Genomic DNA, 19,503 nt, shown 5'->3' with positions numbered 1-19,503 from the left:
ATGTCAGCTACACATTCATTGTCTCCTTTCTCAGCTGAGGCCGTGAGTGGACCCCCATCAGTGGCTCCAAAGTCTTAGAAGTACTAACATGTTAAGAAAAATAAATTTTTAAGGGTCAAAACAAAGTTACACAGAAGCAAATATCAGGGAAGGACTTCAAAAGTACTCCTCAGCATTGAGTGTCCGTGTCTTCTTGAGATTCTTCAGTTTATCAATGGCAGAAGTTACTAAAATCTCTCCATGAATTTTGTTGTCTCTTGTTCGCACGTTTACAGCATTATTTACCTTTTCCTTTTCTCCAACCACTGCAGAAAAGAAAGGTAAAGAAATGTATTTTAAATCAGCAATTTACCAAACATTAAGTCAGCAGTCCCATGACATGTTTTTATCAAGTTTTTCTTCATTACTATTAAATATCATCTAATGAGCACTAGGTTCATCCTCTGATAGTTAAGTTTCTTGAGGGAAGGAATGGCTTCTGATCCCATCTCTCTATTGTCCACTTGAGAGAACAGCTCTGTGGTCCTAGGGTGCAAATGAGAGCGGGCAGCTCTTACAGACTCACACTGACTCCACCTGGCATACCTGATGAGCCAAGGGGTGGACACCAGACCCATGCGAGCCAGCCAGAACTTTCTGGAATGTGGGTAAAAAGTTTGTTCTCTCTAGTGACCCATACTGTGAGATGGTGCAGGAACCTACAGCCATGCTTCTTGCCATACAGAAGGAAGAAACCGGTCTGCAGATAAGTGGAATAAAGTAGATACTCAAGAGAAGCATAAAGAACCAGAGCAAGACAGGAACCAGAAATGGGGAGAAATAGTCCTGGTGAGGGTTGAGCTCCTGATTGCTCTTCTAGTGGTTTGGCTATTCTACCTTTCATGCCATGGGATACTCCAAGACCCTTCCAACAAATGCTGTCTTTGTCTAAACCAAGTTGAGATTTCTGCCACCATAAGAGGCCTGATTGAAACACCACAATACCTACTATGATGTCAAATATTATCAATGAAACACTGTCAATAGAATAATGCTATGCATATTTATTTTGCCTTCTAGACTCTCAAATTACAGGAAATAGCAATACTATGCCTGCAAATATATCAGTGTTAGTTTCTCTTAATTTTGGAATCATTTTTAAAGCCTAAATTTTAGATTCTGCATCTAATTAGTCACGTGCTAAAAGGACATTTTACTTTTCATCTATATCTTTTCCTTTGGATCATTTTAAATTTGGGATCTTTTCTTTCTGTTAGTTTAATCCCAAAGTTTCCTAATAAGCCAGAAAAGTGAGGGAAAATATTACAGGCCTGTGAGGCTGAAATATAAAGTATCTAATTCTACTGATGGGATCATTTTCACAGTTGTTTTCACTGTTGGCTTGCAATATTAACTACTGCTAGTAAAACTATCCCAGGGGATTCAGGTGAAACTTTCCAACTCTTCTTCCAGCACACAACAAGCAGTACCTAGGAACAGCTAAGCTAGGCACGCTATGGACTCTTCTTTTGTATAAGTATTAAATAGACAAATCATGATAATCAAGTAGTTGAACCATATTTCTTATTTGGTCTTTTGGAATTGAAGTGAAAAAAAAAAGCATTTGGAAAAATATATACAAACTTAAATTACCCAAAATAAAATTATACTGAGCCAGCTGTGCATTTCGTATTTTCTTATTTAGTGTACAATTGTGATCTAAGTCAACGTCAGCCATAAATCCTTCTTCAAAAAATTCACTGGATACCTAGAAGAAAATGAAACACCTTTACTGTTACATTATGGCACCTAGCCTCCAAGAAGACCCCCGTTGTTCCCCACTCTTGGTATTCACACCCTTGTATAGTTCCCTGCTCACTATATCAGAGCAGGTCTACGTGACCATAAAGACGATGGAAGTGTTGGCCCATCATTTCTGAGACTAGTTTATAAAAGCCTGCAGCTCCCATCTCTCTCAGATCACTTGCCCTGGGGGAAACCAGCCAGCATGCAGTGAGGACATTCAGGCAACCTGTGAAGCACCCAGGTGGTGAGGAGCTGCATCCACCAACTGTGAGAGCGCCCCAAGGCCTGCAGCCGTGGCCGACGGCCTGACTGCAGCCACAGGAGACGCTCTGCGCCAGAATCCACCAGCTGAGCTGCTCCCAGACCCTGACTCATAAGAACTGTGAGATAATCAATGTTTGTTGTTTAAAGCTGCTAAGTTTTGGGGTCACTTGTGACACAGCAACAGATAATATTCTTCCCTAATAGAGCCATGTAGAAATGAATAATTATGGTATGTTTTAAAATACTAATTTCTCAAAAAACATTAAGAAATGAAATAGTTCTGATACAGCTGCAGAGACATGATTCATGTGTTACTCCCAACTGCTGAAAACATGGTTTAAGTTAATGTGTCAGTTCTGCAATATTTTAAACCATGAAGGACATTCCAAATCGATGACCTACACAGAATACATGCAAGATTATTATGTACTTTAAACATCTCTGATTTTACCTGAAGTGCATATTTTTCACAAGCTGGCCCCACAGGGATGACCATCACCTGATGAGGAGATAGCCAGAAAGGCCTGAAAAACATATAAAATATGTATTTTCAAAGTGTAATAATGGCTACTTATTACATGATTTTCAAACAACCAAAGATTCTTTTAAAGACTTCACAAGAGGGCAGTTTCAGTAGAGCAGCATGGAAGAAAACCAAATTATATTAAAGTTTGAAGGCAGCAAAGTAAACAAAAGGAGAATTTTGGAATTTTGATAGCACAAGTGTAGGTAGAATGAGCTGGCAGACAGCCCAAAGGGCTGAGCATGCACTTACTGTGTGCCCCAGCAATTGCACTCCTGGCATTTGTCCCGGAGAAATGGAAGCGCATGTTCACCCACAATACTGCACACTAACATCCATAGCAGCTTTACTTATAATAGCCCCAAACGGGAAACACACACCCCAAACGTCCTTTAGCAGGTGAATGGTCAAACTGTGGTGCATCCACACCATCAGCCAAAAAAAAGGAACCAACTAATTTATCTCAAAACAAAACAACCCGGATGGCTCTTAAGGGAATTCCACTGAGTGAAAAAAAAAAAAAAAAGCCTACTTCAAAAGTTTGTGTACTGTATAAATCCATTTATGTAATATTCTTTACATGACAAAATGATGGAGCTAGAGAACAAGTTCATGGTTGTCAGATAAGAGGACAGGGGTGGGATGGTTTGAGTGTGGGGAAAAAAGGGCAGCAGGAGGGAGCCTTACAAGTGATGGAACTGTCCTGTGCCTTGACTGGTGGTCTTACACCATCTGTCCATGTGACACAGCTAAATACACATTCACACAAACGAGTGCATGTGAGGCTGCAGAAATCTGAACAAGGTTGGTGGATAGTCTCAATGTCTAGTTCTTGGTTGTGATACTGTATCTAGTTTTGCAAGATGTTACCATTGGGGAAAACTGGGTAAAGAGTGTGTTGGACTTCTCTGTATAACTTCTTTTTTATTTTTTTTTTGAGATGGAGTCTTGCTCACCCCGGCTAGAGTGCAGTGGTGCGATCTCGGCTCACTGCAACCTCCGCCTCCCGAGTTCAAGTGATTCTCCTGGCTCAGCCTCCTGAGTAGCTGGGATTACAGCCATCACCACCACAGCCAGCTAATTTTTGTATTTTCAGTACAGACGGGGTTTCACCATGTTGGCCAGGCTGGTCTTGAATTCCTGACCTCAGGTGATCCACCCACCTCGGCCTCCCAAAGTGTTGGGATTACAGGCGTGAGCCACCACATCCGGCCTCTAAATAACTTACAACAACATGTGAACTTACAATTATTTCAAAATATAATTTTCCTAAAAAGATGGCAGGGTAGGTATAAGCAATGTCCGCTGTGGGACATGTTTCCCTTTTCCCTGTCATAGTGAGTATTTAGTCTGAAGGTGAAAGGGCATGCAAGGAGGACTATTTCAGATAGCATTTTATGAATGTGCATATTTATATATTTATTCTCGAATTACAAACACAAAACGTGATAAGTGGTAGAACACAGAAATACAGGGCATAAAACGGAAAGTACATGTTTCCTTTTGAGCTCTGTCCTTATCCCATTCCAGCCCTCCTCCCCTGAAGGACCCACATTTTAGCCATCTTCACTTTTGGCTCCGGGGAGATTTCCCCACAAGCCTGACTGCTGTCTGAAGTCTGGATATATGAAGTGCAGGGAGTATACCTCAGTCTCTGTGACAAAGGAAGGCATGCTCAGTGCACTGGCCCCAACCACCTCCTGTCTCCCTCTCCATCTCCTATTTCACTAGTCTCTCTCTTTTCTTTAAACCACTTTCACTGCAACCATTCTAATGCAAAACACCATTATCTCGCACCTATGGTAAACTATTTAAAACCAACTGGAAAGAAATATAAGCATGTTAACTCATACTCAGGTGGCATACATATTCATACCCATACTTTTGGCTTAACTGTAACTTCAACAGCTTAGAAACTCCATGATACCTAAGCGTATTTCTCTATGATCACAAAATATCAGGAATATACACAGACTCTCTAGCTACCCAGGACTTTTGGAAGACACTTTGTTTGGGAAACTCTCCACCTTATGTTTCCTGCTCAAAAATTTGCTTCCCCAGCCTCGCTGGACATGAATGGTGGTATGCATGGGCGTGATCTAGGTTCTGCTGATGTGTAAACATGGCACTCTGACTTAAGACAGAGTGGAGAAGGAGGCGCCACATGGAATCCATTCTGGCAGGGAAGGGTGATGCAGAGACATGGAGCTTTTGGAGGAACTGGTTGCAGTGACCCTAGCAGTATCATCCGGTGCCCAGTGTCCACAGTGGGGCACAGGGACTGTGCCCAGCAACAGTAGCAGTGGGGGCAGTAGTTTCTGAAGAGAGAGCTAAACTGCATGAGCAGATGCTTAGCCAATTTCTAAAACTGGAATGGGAGGTAGAAATTTCACAGGTGGTTGCTGGTTTGCAGCATTTCCACATACTAGGACACATCATCACAAGATGTTGTCTGCCAGCTGGTGCCATAACTGCTAGTAAAGCCACTTGCTTCTGAATGCATGGTGATAGTGAATCCCATAATGTCAGTGCAATGCTTTACTTATTTGCTATAAAATCTCTTTCATAGTCAGAAGCACTGTTGTGTTCCTGGCGGCACATAAGTACGTATTTGGTGCCACTGGCAGAAGCATGGCAGCAAAGAAGAGCAAAGCAAAATCCACAGTGGGTCTCTCTTCAGTGAGAACGAGGCATTGGTCCTTACATGATGAAAGGGATCCAATGTAATCAACCTGCTACAAAACCACTGGCTGTTCCTCCAGGTTATGGTACCATCCTGGGGGATCATAATTAATCACTACTGATGGCAACCTGAATTCTCAGAAGGGATGTAGCCAGATGGAACTTAGTGAGGCAAAGTCCATGTTTTTGAGCCCATGCATATCCACCAGCGGCCACTTTGCCCATGAGCCACTGAGCAACAACTAGGGGAAAAGGGAAGCGGATTGTAACAGAATGGGTCCTCTTGTATTGGAACACTGAAAAGTTCCTCAATGGCGGGGGCCTTTTGGTGGCAGTACCACCTCTGTTGGCCCATTCTGAGTGATCATCCACATTTGTGCTTCCCAAATCTATGTAATTTATTTTTCAATCTAGTTAGTTCTAAATCTTTGACCCTGTGGCCAAAGCAGTAACTAAAGCCCATGCATACATTTAACTCCATATCTCCAGCCACTCTTCCTTCCGGGCAAAAAGGACCACAAGATGCACCACTCAAAATTCTGCACTTTAGGACACTTCCCTTCCCCACTGTCATCCTAAATGGGCTGTGCTGCTGAGCCATCTTCTTTGAGTTTGTGCCATTTATGAATCAGGTTTACATGTTTTCCTCCTCAGTGGCTGTAGGGAACCCCAAAGGCAAACAATATGGGTTGAAGGAAGGATGGCTGGAGGGCAAGAGGTGGTACCTAGGAGTGTGGGTCACATGTTTTCAGGACAGCAACTAGATCTCTGAAGGGCTTGAAATAGGTAAAAAGATAACTTTAATTATACCGAGTCCCCCAAAAGGTAAATGGTACGGTTTTATGCCACTCTACCTTAGTTTTTATTTTCTGATCTGGCAAATGGAATAAGACTTCTTTATTTGCTGTTTGGACACTTGCCAATTATAAGGCAGGAAAGGCCCTTTCTTTTGTTACTACTTTTATCTTTTACACATGATTTTTTAAGAATAGAAATATTTTTAAAAAGGAAAAATAAGGAAATTGATAAAAATTAAAAAGAATAATAGACATATAGTTTTTCTTTTCCATATCACTTACCATTTTCCGCCATAGTTTTCTGAAAGAATGGCTATCATTCTTTCCACTGATCCCAAAATGGCTCGATGAATGATCACAGGTCTCTTCTTATCATCCCCATCCTTACTAAAAAATGAAAATTAAACATTTAAGTCTTTTCCTAAGATTCAATAACTATCTTCTAGCCTTATATTTAATTTTGAGAATAGATTTAGATTAGTGATATCAGATCTCTCCATTAACCTTATTTGTTCTGCGACTGTCTCATTTTCTCATTGCTTTCTTTGCTAATCTTTATTCTTTTATTTTAAAAACTTTTTATTAGAGAGCACTGAAACATATACAAAAGTAGAACAGTATAATGAACTTCCACATACCCTCCCTCAGCTTCACAAAATGTCAACTCACAGCCAATCTCATCTGATCCAAATGCACCCCCATTCTTTCCACTATCTCCCACATTATAATCTTCATTTTTAAAATGTTCCTGATATGTGTTCTTGAAGTCCACTGGTCAAATTCCCTGAAACCCTCATGAGGTGTACCTTACATTTAATTATTCCCTCTTCCCCTTAGGAAAAAAAAATGAAAAAAGCAAATGATGACTAAATTGTAATGAAGTAAGCCACTTCAAGATCTCTGCACAAGCACAAGCTTCTCAGAAAGATGCATTTCACGTTATTGCAACAAATGTAACATGTGACACTTACAAAGTTCTTTTGGTAAATTTTTATCTAAAAATTATACCAGCTAGCTACTACTACAATAAATGAAACAAATTTAGCAAATAAATAATAAAATAAAACAAACAAAAACAGAGAAACCCATTCATTAAACCTACTTCAAATGAGTTGTAACTGGATGTCATCACTGCCAACCATTTCTGCTAAGAGCCATTATAGAATAACTGCAGGCAAAACCCTCTGTCTAGACCCTACAGGAAACTCTGGGATAGGGGTGAGCGGCTTGAGTCCATCCCTATGCAGGTATATGAAGAAATTCATCCCAGAAATTGAAACCCGTATGAAATATTCCTAAATATCCCATCATGTTGATTTTGTGTGGGGAAGAAAGAGAAGCAAGCTGATCCTTTCACAGAGCCTGGGTATCCAAAATTTCTGTCCCATCATTTCTTTTAATCATGTCTAGATTTAAGAAGGGCAAATAGTGACATAAACTATGATTACACATCTATGCTATCAGATAAACATTGGAATGAATGCCAAATTCCCCCAAAGTAACCCCAGTGGATTTGCTTACAATTATATTAGATTAATAGATAAATTTGAAGAGAATAACTTCACAATGTTGATTCTTCTCATTCCAAAGTGTGGTATGAATCTTCATTTAAATAACTCTTTTTTGTGGTCTTGGAGAAAATTTTATAGCGTATGCTTATAAATAACATCTATAGTCATGTGTTGCCTAATGACATTTTGGTCAACAATGGACTGCATATATGATGGTGGTCCCACAAGATTATAAAGAAGCTGAAAAACTCTTTTTTTTAAAAAAATTATACTTTTAAGTTCTAGGGTACATTTGCACAACGTGCAGGTTTGTTACATATGTATACATGTGCCATGTTGGTGTGCTGCACCCAAGGAAGCTGAAAAATTCCTATCATCTAGTGATTTGTGTTACAAGTACCTACACCACTGAGTACAGTAACATTCTGCAAGGGTTTGTAGCTAGGAGCAATAGGCTACCCTATATAGCTTAAGTGTGTAGTGGCCTATGTCATCTAGGTTTGTGTAAGTACACTCTGTGATGTACACACAATGATATTGCCTAACGACACATTTCTCAAAACATATCCCTGTCATAACTATATTTATGGGGATGCATGACTATATTTATATTTATTGTTAAGTTTATTCATATTTTCTATTTTGTTGTTGCTGTTGCTTCTGAAATGTTTTTTCCACTGCATTTCCTAGCAGATTATTGCTAATATTATGAAGGCAAATTGATTTTTGCATTTTTACCTTCCATTCTTATTAGTTCCCATTTTCTCCATTTGATTGTTGGATTTCTCTATATTTTAACATCTACAAATAATAATTTTATCTCTTGCCTTCATGTATTTGTAATCCCAGAATAATTTTGAGTAACAATACAAATAGTAGTCATATTCATCTTCTTCCCAACTGTGTTGAGATGTTACTGCTGTTTTCTGATAAAGGCTCTTTATCATGATAAGGAAATTTCTGTTCATTTCACAGGAATGAAAACTTTTATCTGATGCCTTTCTGCATGCTGAATGTAATGAATGACAACAGCACACTCTCATCCACCCCTGCTTTTTTAGGGAAAAACCCTTACTCAATCATGGTGATGACCTTGATGCTTCTCTCTCTCCGAATACACTCCCAGTACCCCTACTTTGTTCATCTCTATGCCACCTGGCTCCAACTGTCATCATTTCTTACCTGGTCTGCAATCCACTGCTTCCACCTTTGCTTGCCTACTCGCCATTTGCCACACAACACCTGTGATGGCTGGCTGGGCTGATTTGTTTCTCCTGCACGTCCTCCTTAAATGAGGAGTTTCACTTGCATTCTGATGGCCCTAAGCAATTTTGTTGTAGGACTGATCCTGAAGGTTTGACTTTCTTACTAATGGTTCCGACCCTTGCTCCTCCAAAAGGGAGAGATTAGACTTTTCGGAGTCCTACTAACTTCACTGTACCAATCAGGCAAAAAGTCACAGGTCAACTCCCAGAAGCTTTTCCATTTTGGCACAAGGTATGACCTATGGGACTTAGCCACTGGGTGGCGAACACAGGGAACGATCTGAATATCACTGCAAAGGCTTCGATAACTGAACTGACACCAAACCACGGCCCACAAAACTGGGTTGGAAATTTCCACCTGAACCTAACCAGGCCAAAACAAGACAACCCCCTTAGGGTTTACACAAGACACAGCATCTCATAACATTCAAGATGTTCAGGTACAACCCTAAATTACTTAGCACACGAATCATTAGGGAAATTCTCAATTTGTGAGAAGAAAAGACAAACAACATTCCAGCAGCAGGAAAACACAAATGATGGAATTACCAAAGGCTGGAAATAGCCATTATAACTGTACCCCAAGAAGCAGAGTAAACACACCTGGAGTGACTGGAAAGACCCAAGTCTCAGCAAGAAATACAAAATATGAACAACAGAGATTGTAGAACTGAAAACTACAATCACAGAAAGTTTTAAAAAGTCATTAGATGGATTCAGTAGCAACAGAGATGGTAAAGAGTTGGTGAATTTGAAGATGAGTAAATAGAATGTATCCAATCTGAAAGATATACAAAGACTGAAGGAAGCATAAACAGCCTCAGGAAACTGGAAAAGTACCAAAAGGTCTAATATTCAGGTCACCTGAGTCCCAGAAGGAGAGGAGGTATAGTACAAAAGAAATAACAGAAAAACAGTGGCTGAAAACTCTCCAGCTTCCACAAACCAGTAACTTACAGATCCAAGAAGTTCAAAGCACCACAACATAGACTTGAGTAAGTCCACAGACACATCACAATCATGTGACACACAAAGGAAAAGTGACTCAAATTACTGCATATTTCTCATCAGAAACCATAAAAGCCAGAAGGATGTGTAACAATCTTTTTTGTTTCTCCTTTGCAAGAAAATAAATTATATAACTTAAAAAATAAAATCCCCAAACTAAGCAGTTCATCAAAATATTTCAGCCTACAGCCTACAGAAACTGCTACCACTTAAAATTGTACAGCGTTATCATCTCAGTGTGCAGTGGCGCACGTGCAAATAGCATGGACCATGAGGACAGATTTAAAATTGTACAGCGTTATCATCTCAGTGTGCAGTGGCGCACGTGCAAATAGCATGGACCATGAGGACAGATTTAAAATTGTACAGCGTTATCATCTCAGTGTGCAGTGGCGCACGTGCAAATAGCATGGACCATGAGGACAGATTTAAAATTGTACAGCGTTACATCTCAGTGTGCAGTGGCCACGTGCAAATAGCATGGACCATGAGGACAGATTTAAAATTGTACAGCGTTATCATCTCAGTGTGCAGTGGCGCACGTGCAAATAGCATGGACCATGAGGACAGATTTAAAATTGTACAGCGTTATCATCTCAGTGTGCAGTGGCGCACGTGCAAATAGCATGGACCATGAGGACAGATTTAAAATTGTACAGCGTTATCATCTCAGTGTGCAGTGGTGCACGTGCAAATAGCATGGACCATGAGGACAGATTTAAAATTGTACAGCGTTATGTTATCATCTCAGTGTGCAGTGGCGCACGTGCAAATAGCATGGACCATGAGGACAGATTTAAAATTGTACAGCGTTACATCTCAGTGTGCAGTGGCCACGTGCAAATAGCATGGACCATGAGGACAGATTTAAAATTGTACAGCGTTATCATCTCAGTGTGCAGTGGCGCACGTGCAAATAGCATGGACCATGAGGACAGATTTAAATTGTACAGCGTTATCATCTCAGTGTGCAGTGGCGCACGTGCAAATAGCATGGACCATGAGGACAGATTTAAAATTGTACAGCGTTATCATCTCAGTGTGCAGTGGCGCACGTGCAAATAGCATGGACCATGAGGACAGATTTAAAATTGTACAGCTTATCATCTCAGTGTAGTGGCCACGTGCAAATAGCATAGAGCGTTATCATCTCAGCGTGTAGTGGCACACGTGCAAATAGCATGGACCATGAGGACAGATTTAAAATTGTACAGCGTTATCATCTCAGCGTGTAGTGGCACACGTGCAAATAGCATAGACCATGAGGACAGATTTAAAATTGTACAGCGTTATCATCTCAGCGTGTAGTGGCACACGTGCAAATAGCATGGACCATGAGGACAGATTTAAAATTGTACAGCGTTATCATCTCAGCGTGTAGTGGCACACGTGCAAATAGCATGGACCATGAGGACAGATTTAAAATTGTACAGCGTTATCATCTCAGCGTGCAGTGGCGCACGTGCAAATAGCATGGACCATGAGGACAGATTTAAAATTGTACAGCGTTATCATCTCAGTGTGTAGTGGCGCACGTGCAAATAGCATGGACCATGAGGACAGATTTAAAATTGTACAGCGTTATCATCTCAGTGTGTAGTGGCACACGTGCAAATAGCATGGACCATGAGGACAGATTTAAAATTGTACAGCGTTATCATCTCAGTGTGCAGTGGCGCACGTGCAAATAGCATAGACCATGAGGACAGATTTAAAATTGTACAGCGTTATCATCTCAGCGTGTAGTGGCGCACGTGCAAATAGCATGGACCATGAGGACAGATTTAAAATTGTACAGCGTTATCATCTCAGGTGTAGTGGCGCACGTGCAAATAGCATGGACCATGAGGACAGATTTAAAATTGTACAGCGTTATCATCTCAGTGTAGTGGCACGTGCAAATAGCATGACATGAGGCAGATTTAAAATTGTACAGCGTTATCATCTCAGTGTGCAGTGGCGCACGTGCAAATAGCATAGACCATGAGGACAGATTTAAAATTGTACAGCGTTATCATCTCAGTGTGTAGTGGCGCACGTGCAAATAGCATAGACCATGAGGACAGATTTAAAATTGTACAGCGTTATCATCTCAGTGTAGTGGCCACGTGCAAATAGCATGGACCATGAGGACAGATTTAAAATTGTACAGCGTTATCATCTCAGGTGTAGTGGCCACGTGCAAATAGCATGGACCATGAGGACAGATTTAAAATTGTACAGCGTTATCATCTCAGTGTGCAGTGGCGCACGTGCAAATAGCATGGACCATGAGGACAGATTACCACTTAGGAACTCGAATTTGTTCAACACTCTAACCAGCATATAGTGTAGATGACAGGAAAGCTCTCATGTAATATTTATTTTACAAACATGACCTTGGAAGAATTAATAAGATGGCATCTCAGTTATTTACATAAAAATAGAAAAATCAGCTTGAGTTTAAGATGGCAAATCTTTCTATAAAACTAGCCAATCTTCCACCCAGACTGAAGTTTTAAAATTTGCTCTTTGAAAGGGCTAATGACATCTTACTGCAAATAATGTAAAATATTTTTTAACTACTCAGGTCATATTTTATATTAAATTTAATAAAAAGTAAAAGTAAGAAAGCTAAGTTTTTACTTTGGGAAGCGTTAACATTTATGCATAAGATGAGAACAAGACTTGAAAAAACAAGTTGATAGAACTCAGGAACCCCTCCAATAAATGTAAACATTGGAAGACTTCAGAATTTATTTCGAGATCCTCACTAAATCATTGGAGCAGTAATGTTCTAATATTTATCTCATTGTAAGCATCAAAATTGTTCTATATTTTCCCTTCATAAATTTTATTTCATGTCTACTTACTCTGGAAGTGAGAGCAACAAAGGTTAACACAAAAATGGATGTCTCTGTTTTTAAATTAGAAGATGAGTGTTCTAGGTCAGGATCGGTGGCTCACGCCTGTAATCTCAGCACTTTGGGAGGCTGAGGTGGGCGGAGGTAAGGAGTTCGAGACCAGCCTAGCCAACATGGTGAAACCCTGTCTCCACTAAAAATACAAAGTTTAGCCAGGCATGGTGGTGCACGCCTATAGTCCCAGTTACTCAGGAGGCTGAGGCAGAAGAATTGCTTGAACCCAGGAGGCGGAGGTTTCAGTGAGCCAAGATTGTGCCACTGCACTCCAGCCTGGGCAACAGAGCAAGACTCATCCCAAAAAAAAAAAAAAAAAAAAAAGATGAGTTTTCAAAGTTTGCATTAACCTCAGAAGCGTCCTCTTGCCATACTACTAAGTTAATATATATTTTTAAACAATATTTTTAAAATATAAAAACTAAATAACTATCAACCCAGAATTGTACAAGCAAAGAAGGTTATTTTCTTTGAAAGTACAACAAAATAAAGACATTCTCAGATGAAAGAAAAGAAGGCAATTCATCTTCAACCGACCTGCTTTAAATAAACTGTTTATTCTCTTATATCTTCAGATATATGAGAAATGATACTAGAGGGAACCCGGGAACATCAGGAATGAAACAAGATCAACAGAAATGGTAAATACTTGGTAAATATAATATAATGTTCTCCTCCTAAGCTCTTTAAAACATGTTTTATGATTGAAAACAAAAATAATATTGCTTATGAGGTTGTTAATATATATGACATGTAGTGTGTAGTATGCCTTCCAAAATGAATTTTTAAATAACAAGACTTGAAAATCAAAATTGTGCCTTGATCCGTGGGCTGCAGAATGGATGTTGTGTTAACAGGCATGAGAAAACATTAATCTCCTTGTACATCTCCATCAGAGCTCTTGGATGACCAGGTGCATTGTCAATGAGCAGTAATCTTTTGAAATGAATCTTTTTTTTTCCTGAGCAGTAGGTCTCAACAGTGGGCTTAACATACTCAGTAAACCATGCTGTAAACAGATGTGCTGTCATCTAGGCTTTGTTGTTCCATTTCTAGAACACAGGCAGAGTAGATTTAGCATTATTCGTAAGGGTTCTAAGATTTTCTGAATAGTAAATGAGCATTGGCTTCAACTTAAAGTCACCAGCTGCATTAGCTCCTAATAAGAGGGTGAGCCTGTCCTTTGCAGTTTTGAAGGAAAAGTCACTGACTTTTCCTCTCTAGCTATGAAAGTCCTAGAGGGCATCTTCCAATAGATGGCTGTTTCATATATATTGAAAATCTGTTGTTTAGTGTTGTCATCTTCATCACTGATCTTAGCTAGAACTTCTGGATAACTTGCTGCAGCTTGTACATCAGCACTTGTTGCTTTACCTTGCACTTTTATATTATGGAGATGGCTTTTTTTTTTTTTTTTTTTTTTTGAGATGGAGTTTCACTCTTGTTGTCCAGGCTGTGCAGTGGTGTGGTCTTGGCTCACTGCAACTTCCGCCTCCTGGATTCACACGATTCTCTTGCCTCAGCCTCCCAAGTAGCTGGGATTACAGGTACCTGCCACCACGCCCAGCTAATTTTTTTATTTTTATTTTTGTATTTTTAGTAGAGACAGGGTTTCACCAACCATATGGAGTTGGCCAGGCTGGTCTTGAACTCCTGACCTCAGGTGATCCACCTGCCTCTGCCTCCCGAAGTGCTGAGATTACAGGCATGAGCCACTGCACCTGGCCCTGGAGATGGTTCTTTTAACTTCATGAACCAACCTCTGCTAGTTTCAAACTTTGCTTCTGCAGCTTCTTCACCTCTCTGTCTTCACAGAATTGAAAAGTTGGGCTTTGCTCTGGATTAGTCTTTGGCTTCAGGGAAACTTTCCCCACATCAGCAAGAAGGCTGTTTCCCTTCCTTATCATTTGTGTTCACTGGAGTAGCACTTTTAATGTCCTTCAAGAGCTTTTCCTTTGCATTCACAACTTGGGTAACTGGTGCAAGAGGCCGAGCTTTTGGCCTCTCTGGGCTTTCAACAGTCCTTCCTCACTAAGCTTAATCATTTCTAGCTTTTGATTTAAGGTGATAGACTTATGACTCTTCTTTCAACTTGAATATTTACAGGCTGTTGTAGGGTTATTAATTAGCCTAATTTCAATGTTACTGTGTCTCAGGGAATAGGGAAGGCTGAGGAGAGGGAGAGAGATTAGGGAGTGGCCAGCGGAGCGGTCAGAACAGACAATATTTATCGATAAAGTTCACCGTTTTAAATGGGCATAGTTCATGGTGCCCCCCAAACATTATACTAGTAATATCAAATATCACTAATCACCATAACAGATACAATAATAATGAAAAAGCTTGAAATACTGCAAGAATTACCTAAATGTGACACAAAGACATGAAGTAAGCCCATGCTGTTGGAAAAATGGCACTGACAGACTTGCTTGACACAGTTTATAAAAAATGCAACGTCTGTGAAGTGCTATACAGTGAAGTACGATAAAACAAGGTGTGCCTATATATATATATATATATATATACAGTCATGCACTGCGTAACAGTGTTCTGGCCAACAACAGAGCACATACGTGACAGTGGTCCAATAAGATTATAATGGAGCTAAAAATCTTCCCATTATTCAGGAGTTTGTGGTGACGCTGGTGTAAATAAATATACCATGCTGCCAGCTGTATAAAAGGACAGCGCATATAATTATGTATGGTACGTAATACTTGATAATGATAATAAACAGCTGTTACTGGTTTATGTATTTACTGCACTTTTAATTGTTATGTAAGGTGTATTCTTCCACTTACTTTAATAAAAAAGTCAGCTGTAAAGCAGCCTGAGGCTGGTCTTTCAGGAGGTCTTTCAGAAAAAGGCACTATTCTCATGGGTGATGGCAGCTCCATGCGTGTTACTGCCCCTGGAACCTTCCACTGGGACAAGATATGGAGGTGGAAGGCAGTGATATCGATAACCTTGGCCTTGTGTAGGCTACTAGGCTGATGTATGTGTTTGTGTCTTAGTTTTTAACAAAAGAACTTAAAAAGTAAAAAATTTTTGAAGGTTTTAATAGAAAAATGTTTATAGAATAAAGATATAAAGAAAATATTTTTGTACAACTATAATGTATTTCTGTTTTAAGGTAAGAGCTATAATAAAAGATTCAAAAGTTTTAAAATGTCAAAAATGTATAAGGTAAAAAAGTTACAGTAAGCTAAGGTTAATTTACTATTGAAGAAAAAATTATTTAAATTTAGTGTAGCCTAAATGTACAGTGTTTATAACATCTACAGTAGTATACACTAATGTCCTCGGCCTTCACATATACTTACAACTTACCCACTGACTCGCCTGGAGCAACTTCCAGTTATGCAAGCTCCATTCATGGTAAGTGTCCTAAACAAGTGTACCATTTTTTATCTTTTATACCTATTTTTACTGTACCTTTTCTATGCTAAGATATGTTTTGATACACAAATACCTTACCACTGTGTTACAGTTGCCTACAGTATTCAGTATAGTCACATGCTTTACAGGTCTGTAGCCTGGAAGCAATAGTCTAGACCATATTACCCTAGGTGTGTAGTAGGCTCTACCACCTAGGTTTGTGTGAGCACACTCGCACACTCGGTGATGTTCACACAGTGAACAAAGGGATAATCGGTGGTCCCACAGAACAGAATTTATAATCTAGAAACAGACCCACGTATATATGTCCAACTAATTTCTGAAAAAGATACAAAGGCAAGTCAATGGTGAAATAATGGCCTGTTCGCACATCATTTTATGTGTGAATAGACATTTAGATGCAAACAATGAATCTTGGCCTACATGTCACATCTGACACAAACAATGAACTCAAATCAGATCTTAGAACTAGAAAACTTTTAATATAAAACATAGAAGAAAATCTTCATGGCCTGTACTTAGGCAGAGCTTATAGATGTGATACTAAAGCACGATCCATAAAAGAAAAAAATTGAGAAATTAAACTTTATTGTATTTAATAACTCAGGATGAATGGGAAAGTAAAGATATTACAAAAAATGAAAAAGCAAAGCTACAGACCAAAGTATTTGCAAATCATATATTCCTCCAAGGGCTTGTATCTAGAATATATAAAGAATTCTCAAAACTTAACAGCAAGAAAACAAATCACTCAATTAAAAATGAGCAAAAAGACTTTGGCAGACATTTAACCAAAGAGGATAAATGAATAGCAAATAAGCACATGAAAAGATGTTAACATCATTAGCCACTAAAAAAATGTAAAATCAAAAGATAATGAAATACTACTACACACCTATTAGAACTGCTTAACAAACAAAACCTGACAATATCAAGTACTGGCAAGGATGTGGAACATCTGGAACTCTTTACACATTGCAGGTGAGAATGCAAAATGGTGCAGCTGGTCTGGAAAACAGTTTGGCAGTTTCTACAAAGTTAAATATTTAATTATCATATGACCCATTCCCAGTTATTTAACCTAAAGAAATGAAAACTTCTATTCACACAAAAACCTATACACTAATATCTACAGCAGCTCTATTCATAATCACCAAGAACTGGAAGCAACCCAAACACCCTTAAATGAGAGACTGGATCCACAACGGCACACTAGTCAGTGACAGAAACGAACAAACTATCAATACTTGCAAAACCATGGATGAATCTCCACAGCACTGTGCTACGTGAAAGAAGCCAGTCTCAGAAGGCTCTATACTGCATGGCTCCGTTTACATGACATTCTGGAAAGGGCAAAACCATGATGATAGGGAGCGCATTAGCGGTAGCCAGAGGTCAGCAGTAGGAGGGGTGTGTGACTACAAAGGAGCAGCACGAGAGAATCACAGAATCATAACCATCAAGCTGTACACACGCAACACACATACACACACAGAGTTAATTTTACTGTATTTTTTCTAAAGAAGTTGTTGGTTTACGGTGATAAAATTGCCTTTTTTCCCCTGCTTTTTCAAGAAAACATCTCATTCTTAAGACACAGACCCAATGCCAGCATTTTGTGAAGTCTTCCCCCTGGCATCAGGGAGAGTCAGTAGCCTGAATCATATTTTCACGGAACTTTGTTCATATCTCTACTCTCACGTTTACTTATCTTCCTCCCCCTACTAGACCAGAAAATTCAAGTTGATTCCCAGCTGGATTATGATCAGGTAAACAAATATATACTGAGTGTATAGCACATATACTAGACATTCACTAATGTTTATTTTTGTATTGCTAATACTCAAATGACAAAAAATTAGAATATTAGCACTATAATATTTGTCACATTCAATCACTCACCTGACGTATGTGAGATTAAATCTAACAGGCAGTTGGAAGTCCAGCTGAATTGTGGCACATTGATGGTATCTGCCAATAGCATCCTTGATTTTTATGTCAATCTACAAATTCAATAGTGTTTGCTTAGAGAGAGTATTTATTTTTCTTTTAAATTTTGCTGTTTTGAAGCATGTGGTCGACTTACTTTAGGGCCATAAAATGCTCCATCGCCTGGGTTCATTTTCCATGGTTCTCCAAAGTCCATCAAGCTGCTCTGCAGTTGCTTTTTCAAAGGAAGAAAAAAGATACAATTATACATTGTATCTTTATTTTTACATACAGCTCACAAAAGTTACTATAACTCTTCATTACAGTCTATGTTAGTTCAACATATATTTATTGAGCATCTTTTACATTCAATAAACTATTGAGCAGGGACTACACAGAGATGATTAAGGTGGCACCTGCTCTCAAGAAACATAAACATTTCAGCTGGGGAGAAAAGATCATTTATAAATTGTTCCAGTGAATTCCAGGTAAGCATGAGGGAGGGGACGCTTTTGGCCCTCCTCCCAACACAGGCCCCCTGTGCCCTACACATCAACCAGCTTCTGCCTCCTGGTGACCGGCCTCCACACATGAAAAAGCAGAAAAGCCTTGATCTCACTCCCTCTTCCACTCTGAGTTTGGGTGGGTAAGAAGGCCAAGAGGGCCGGCCTCACTACTTCTTTTTTGCCTTTCCTTCACCTCTGCACATGTCTGGGAGGGTCACTTATAATTTATAGGGGTGTGGAAGCATGAGGCTCCACTTTTGTCTTCAGCCTAAGCCACTACATGCCTTCAACTTAGCTTGTAGTGAAGATGTTCCACGTTGAAGGTGAGGGTGCAGGTGTGTATTAATGAAAAATTTCCCAGAGTCTTCCAGTATTCCCATGAATCCAGCTTCCCTGGGAAGCACGTGGGCATTCCTAAGTCCTTGGCTAAAAGTACTGCCAAAACACAAGCCAAACTCCCGTCATCACCTCCAACATACAGGTGCCCAGGAGGGGCAGACTTTTGGGAGTGACATGCCTCATGGGGAAATCAGAGCCGTGGCAGAGTCTTAGGGCCGAAGCTGCCATCATCAAGGAAGCCGACTCCTGGAGTCCTGGCAGCCTTTCCCAGGACCTCAGTCAGGATCTGATCTTGAGAAAGATGGAGATTTTATTCCTGGGATCCTGGGAGTGTCCCGCATAGGCCTGATCTTACAGAAGCAGCTTCTTTTCTTCTTAGGACCAGAGAAAGCCACCCCATGGGGACACTTCCTGGGCCTGGAGGCCACGCTCCCCTGTTCCACTCTGTTTCTCAAAGGGGAAGGAACACAGGTACATGTTTCCAGGACAAATGAGGCCCTCCTACAGCAGATACCAAGTGATGGAAAGAATTCTGGGGACTGCAACAAGCTAAAAAGCCAAGGAAAGGCCAAGTTTTGGGGAAGAGGATAAAGCAGGG

At 39.9% G+C, this 19,503-nt stretch overlaps 1 protein-coding gene across 1 annotated transcript in view; it reads right to left on the bottom strand.

Annotated features, from left to right (window-relative positions):
* Positions 1–19,503, bottom strand: part of LOC115835584 (threonine--tRNA ligase 2, cytoplasmic-like) — a 72,646-nt gene continuing 53,143 nt past the window's right edge. The window contains 6 exon segments of the mRNA XM_030815137.1: positions 1–305; positions 1,633–1,747; positions 2,501–2,573; positions 6,334–6,438; positions 18,034–18,134; positions 18,218–18,295. Of these exon segments, the coding sequence (XP_030670997.1) occupies positions 157–305; positions 1,633–1,747; positions 2,501–2,573; positions 6,334–6,438; positions 18,034–18,134; positions 18,218–18,295 (621 nt within the window). The 3' untranslated portion in view covers positions 1–156.

Source organism: Nomascus leucogenys, chromosome 6, assembly GCF_006542625.1.
Source record: "Nomascus leucogenys isolate Asia chromosome 6, Asia_NLE_v1, whole genome shotgun sequence".
In the NCBI taxonomy this organism is placed as follows: Eukaryota; Metazoa; Chordata; class Mammalia; order Primates; family Hylobatidae; genus Nomascus; species Nomascus leucogenys.
This window is presented reverse-complemented; position numbering and strand designations above follow the sequence as displayed.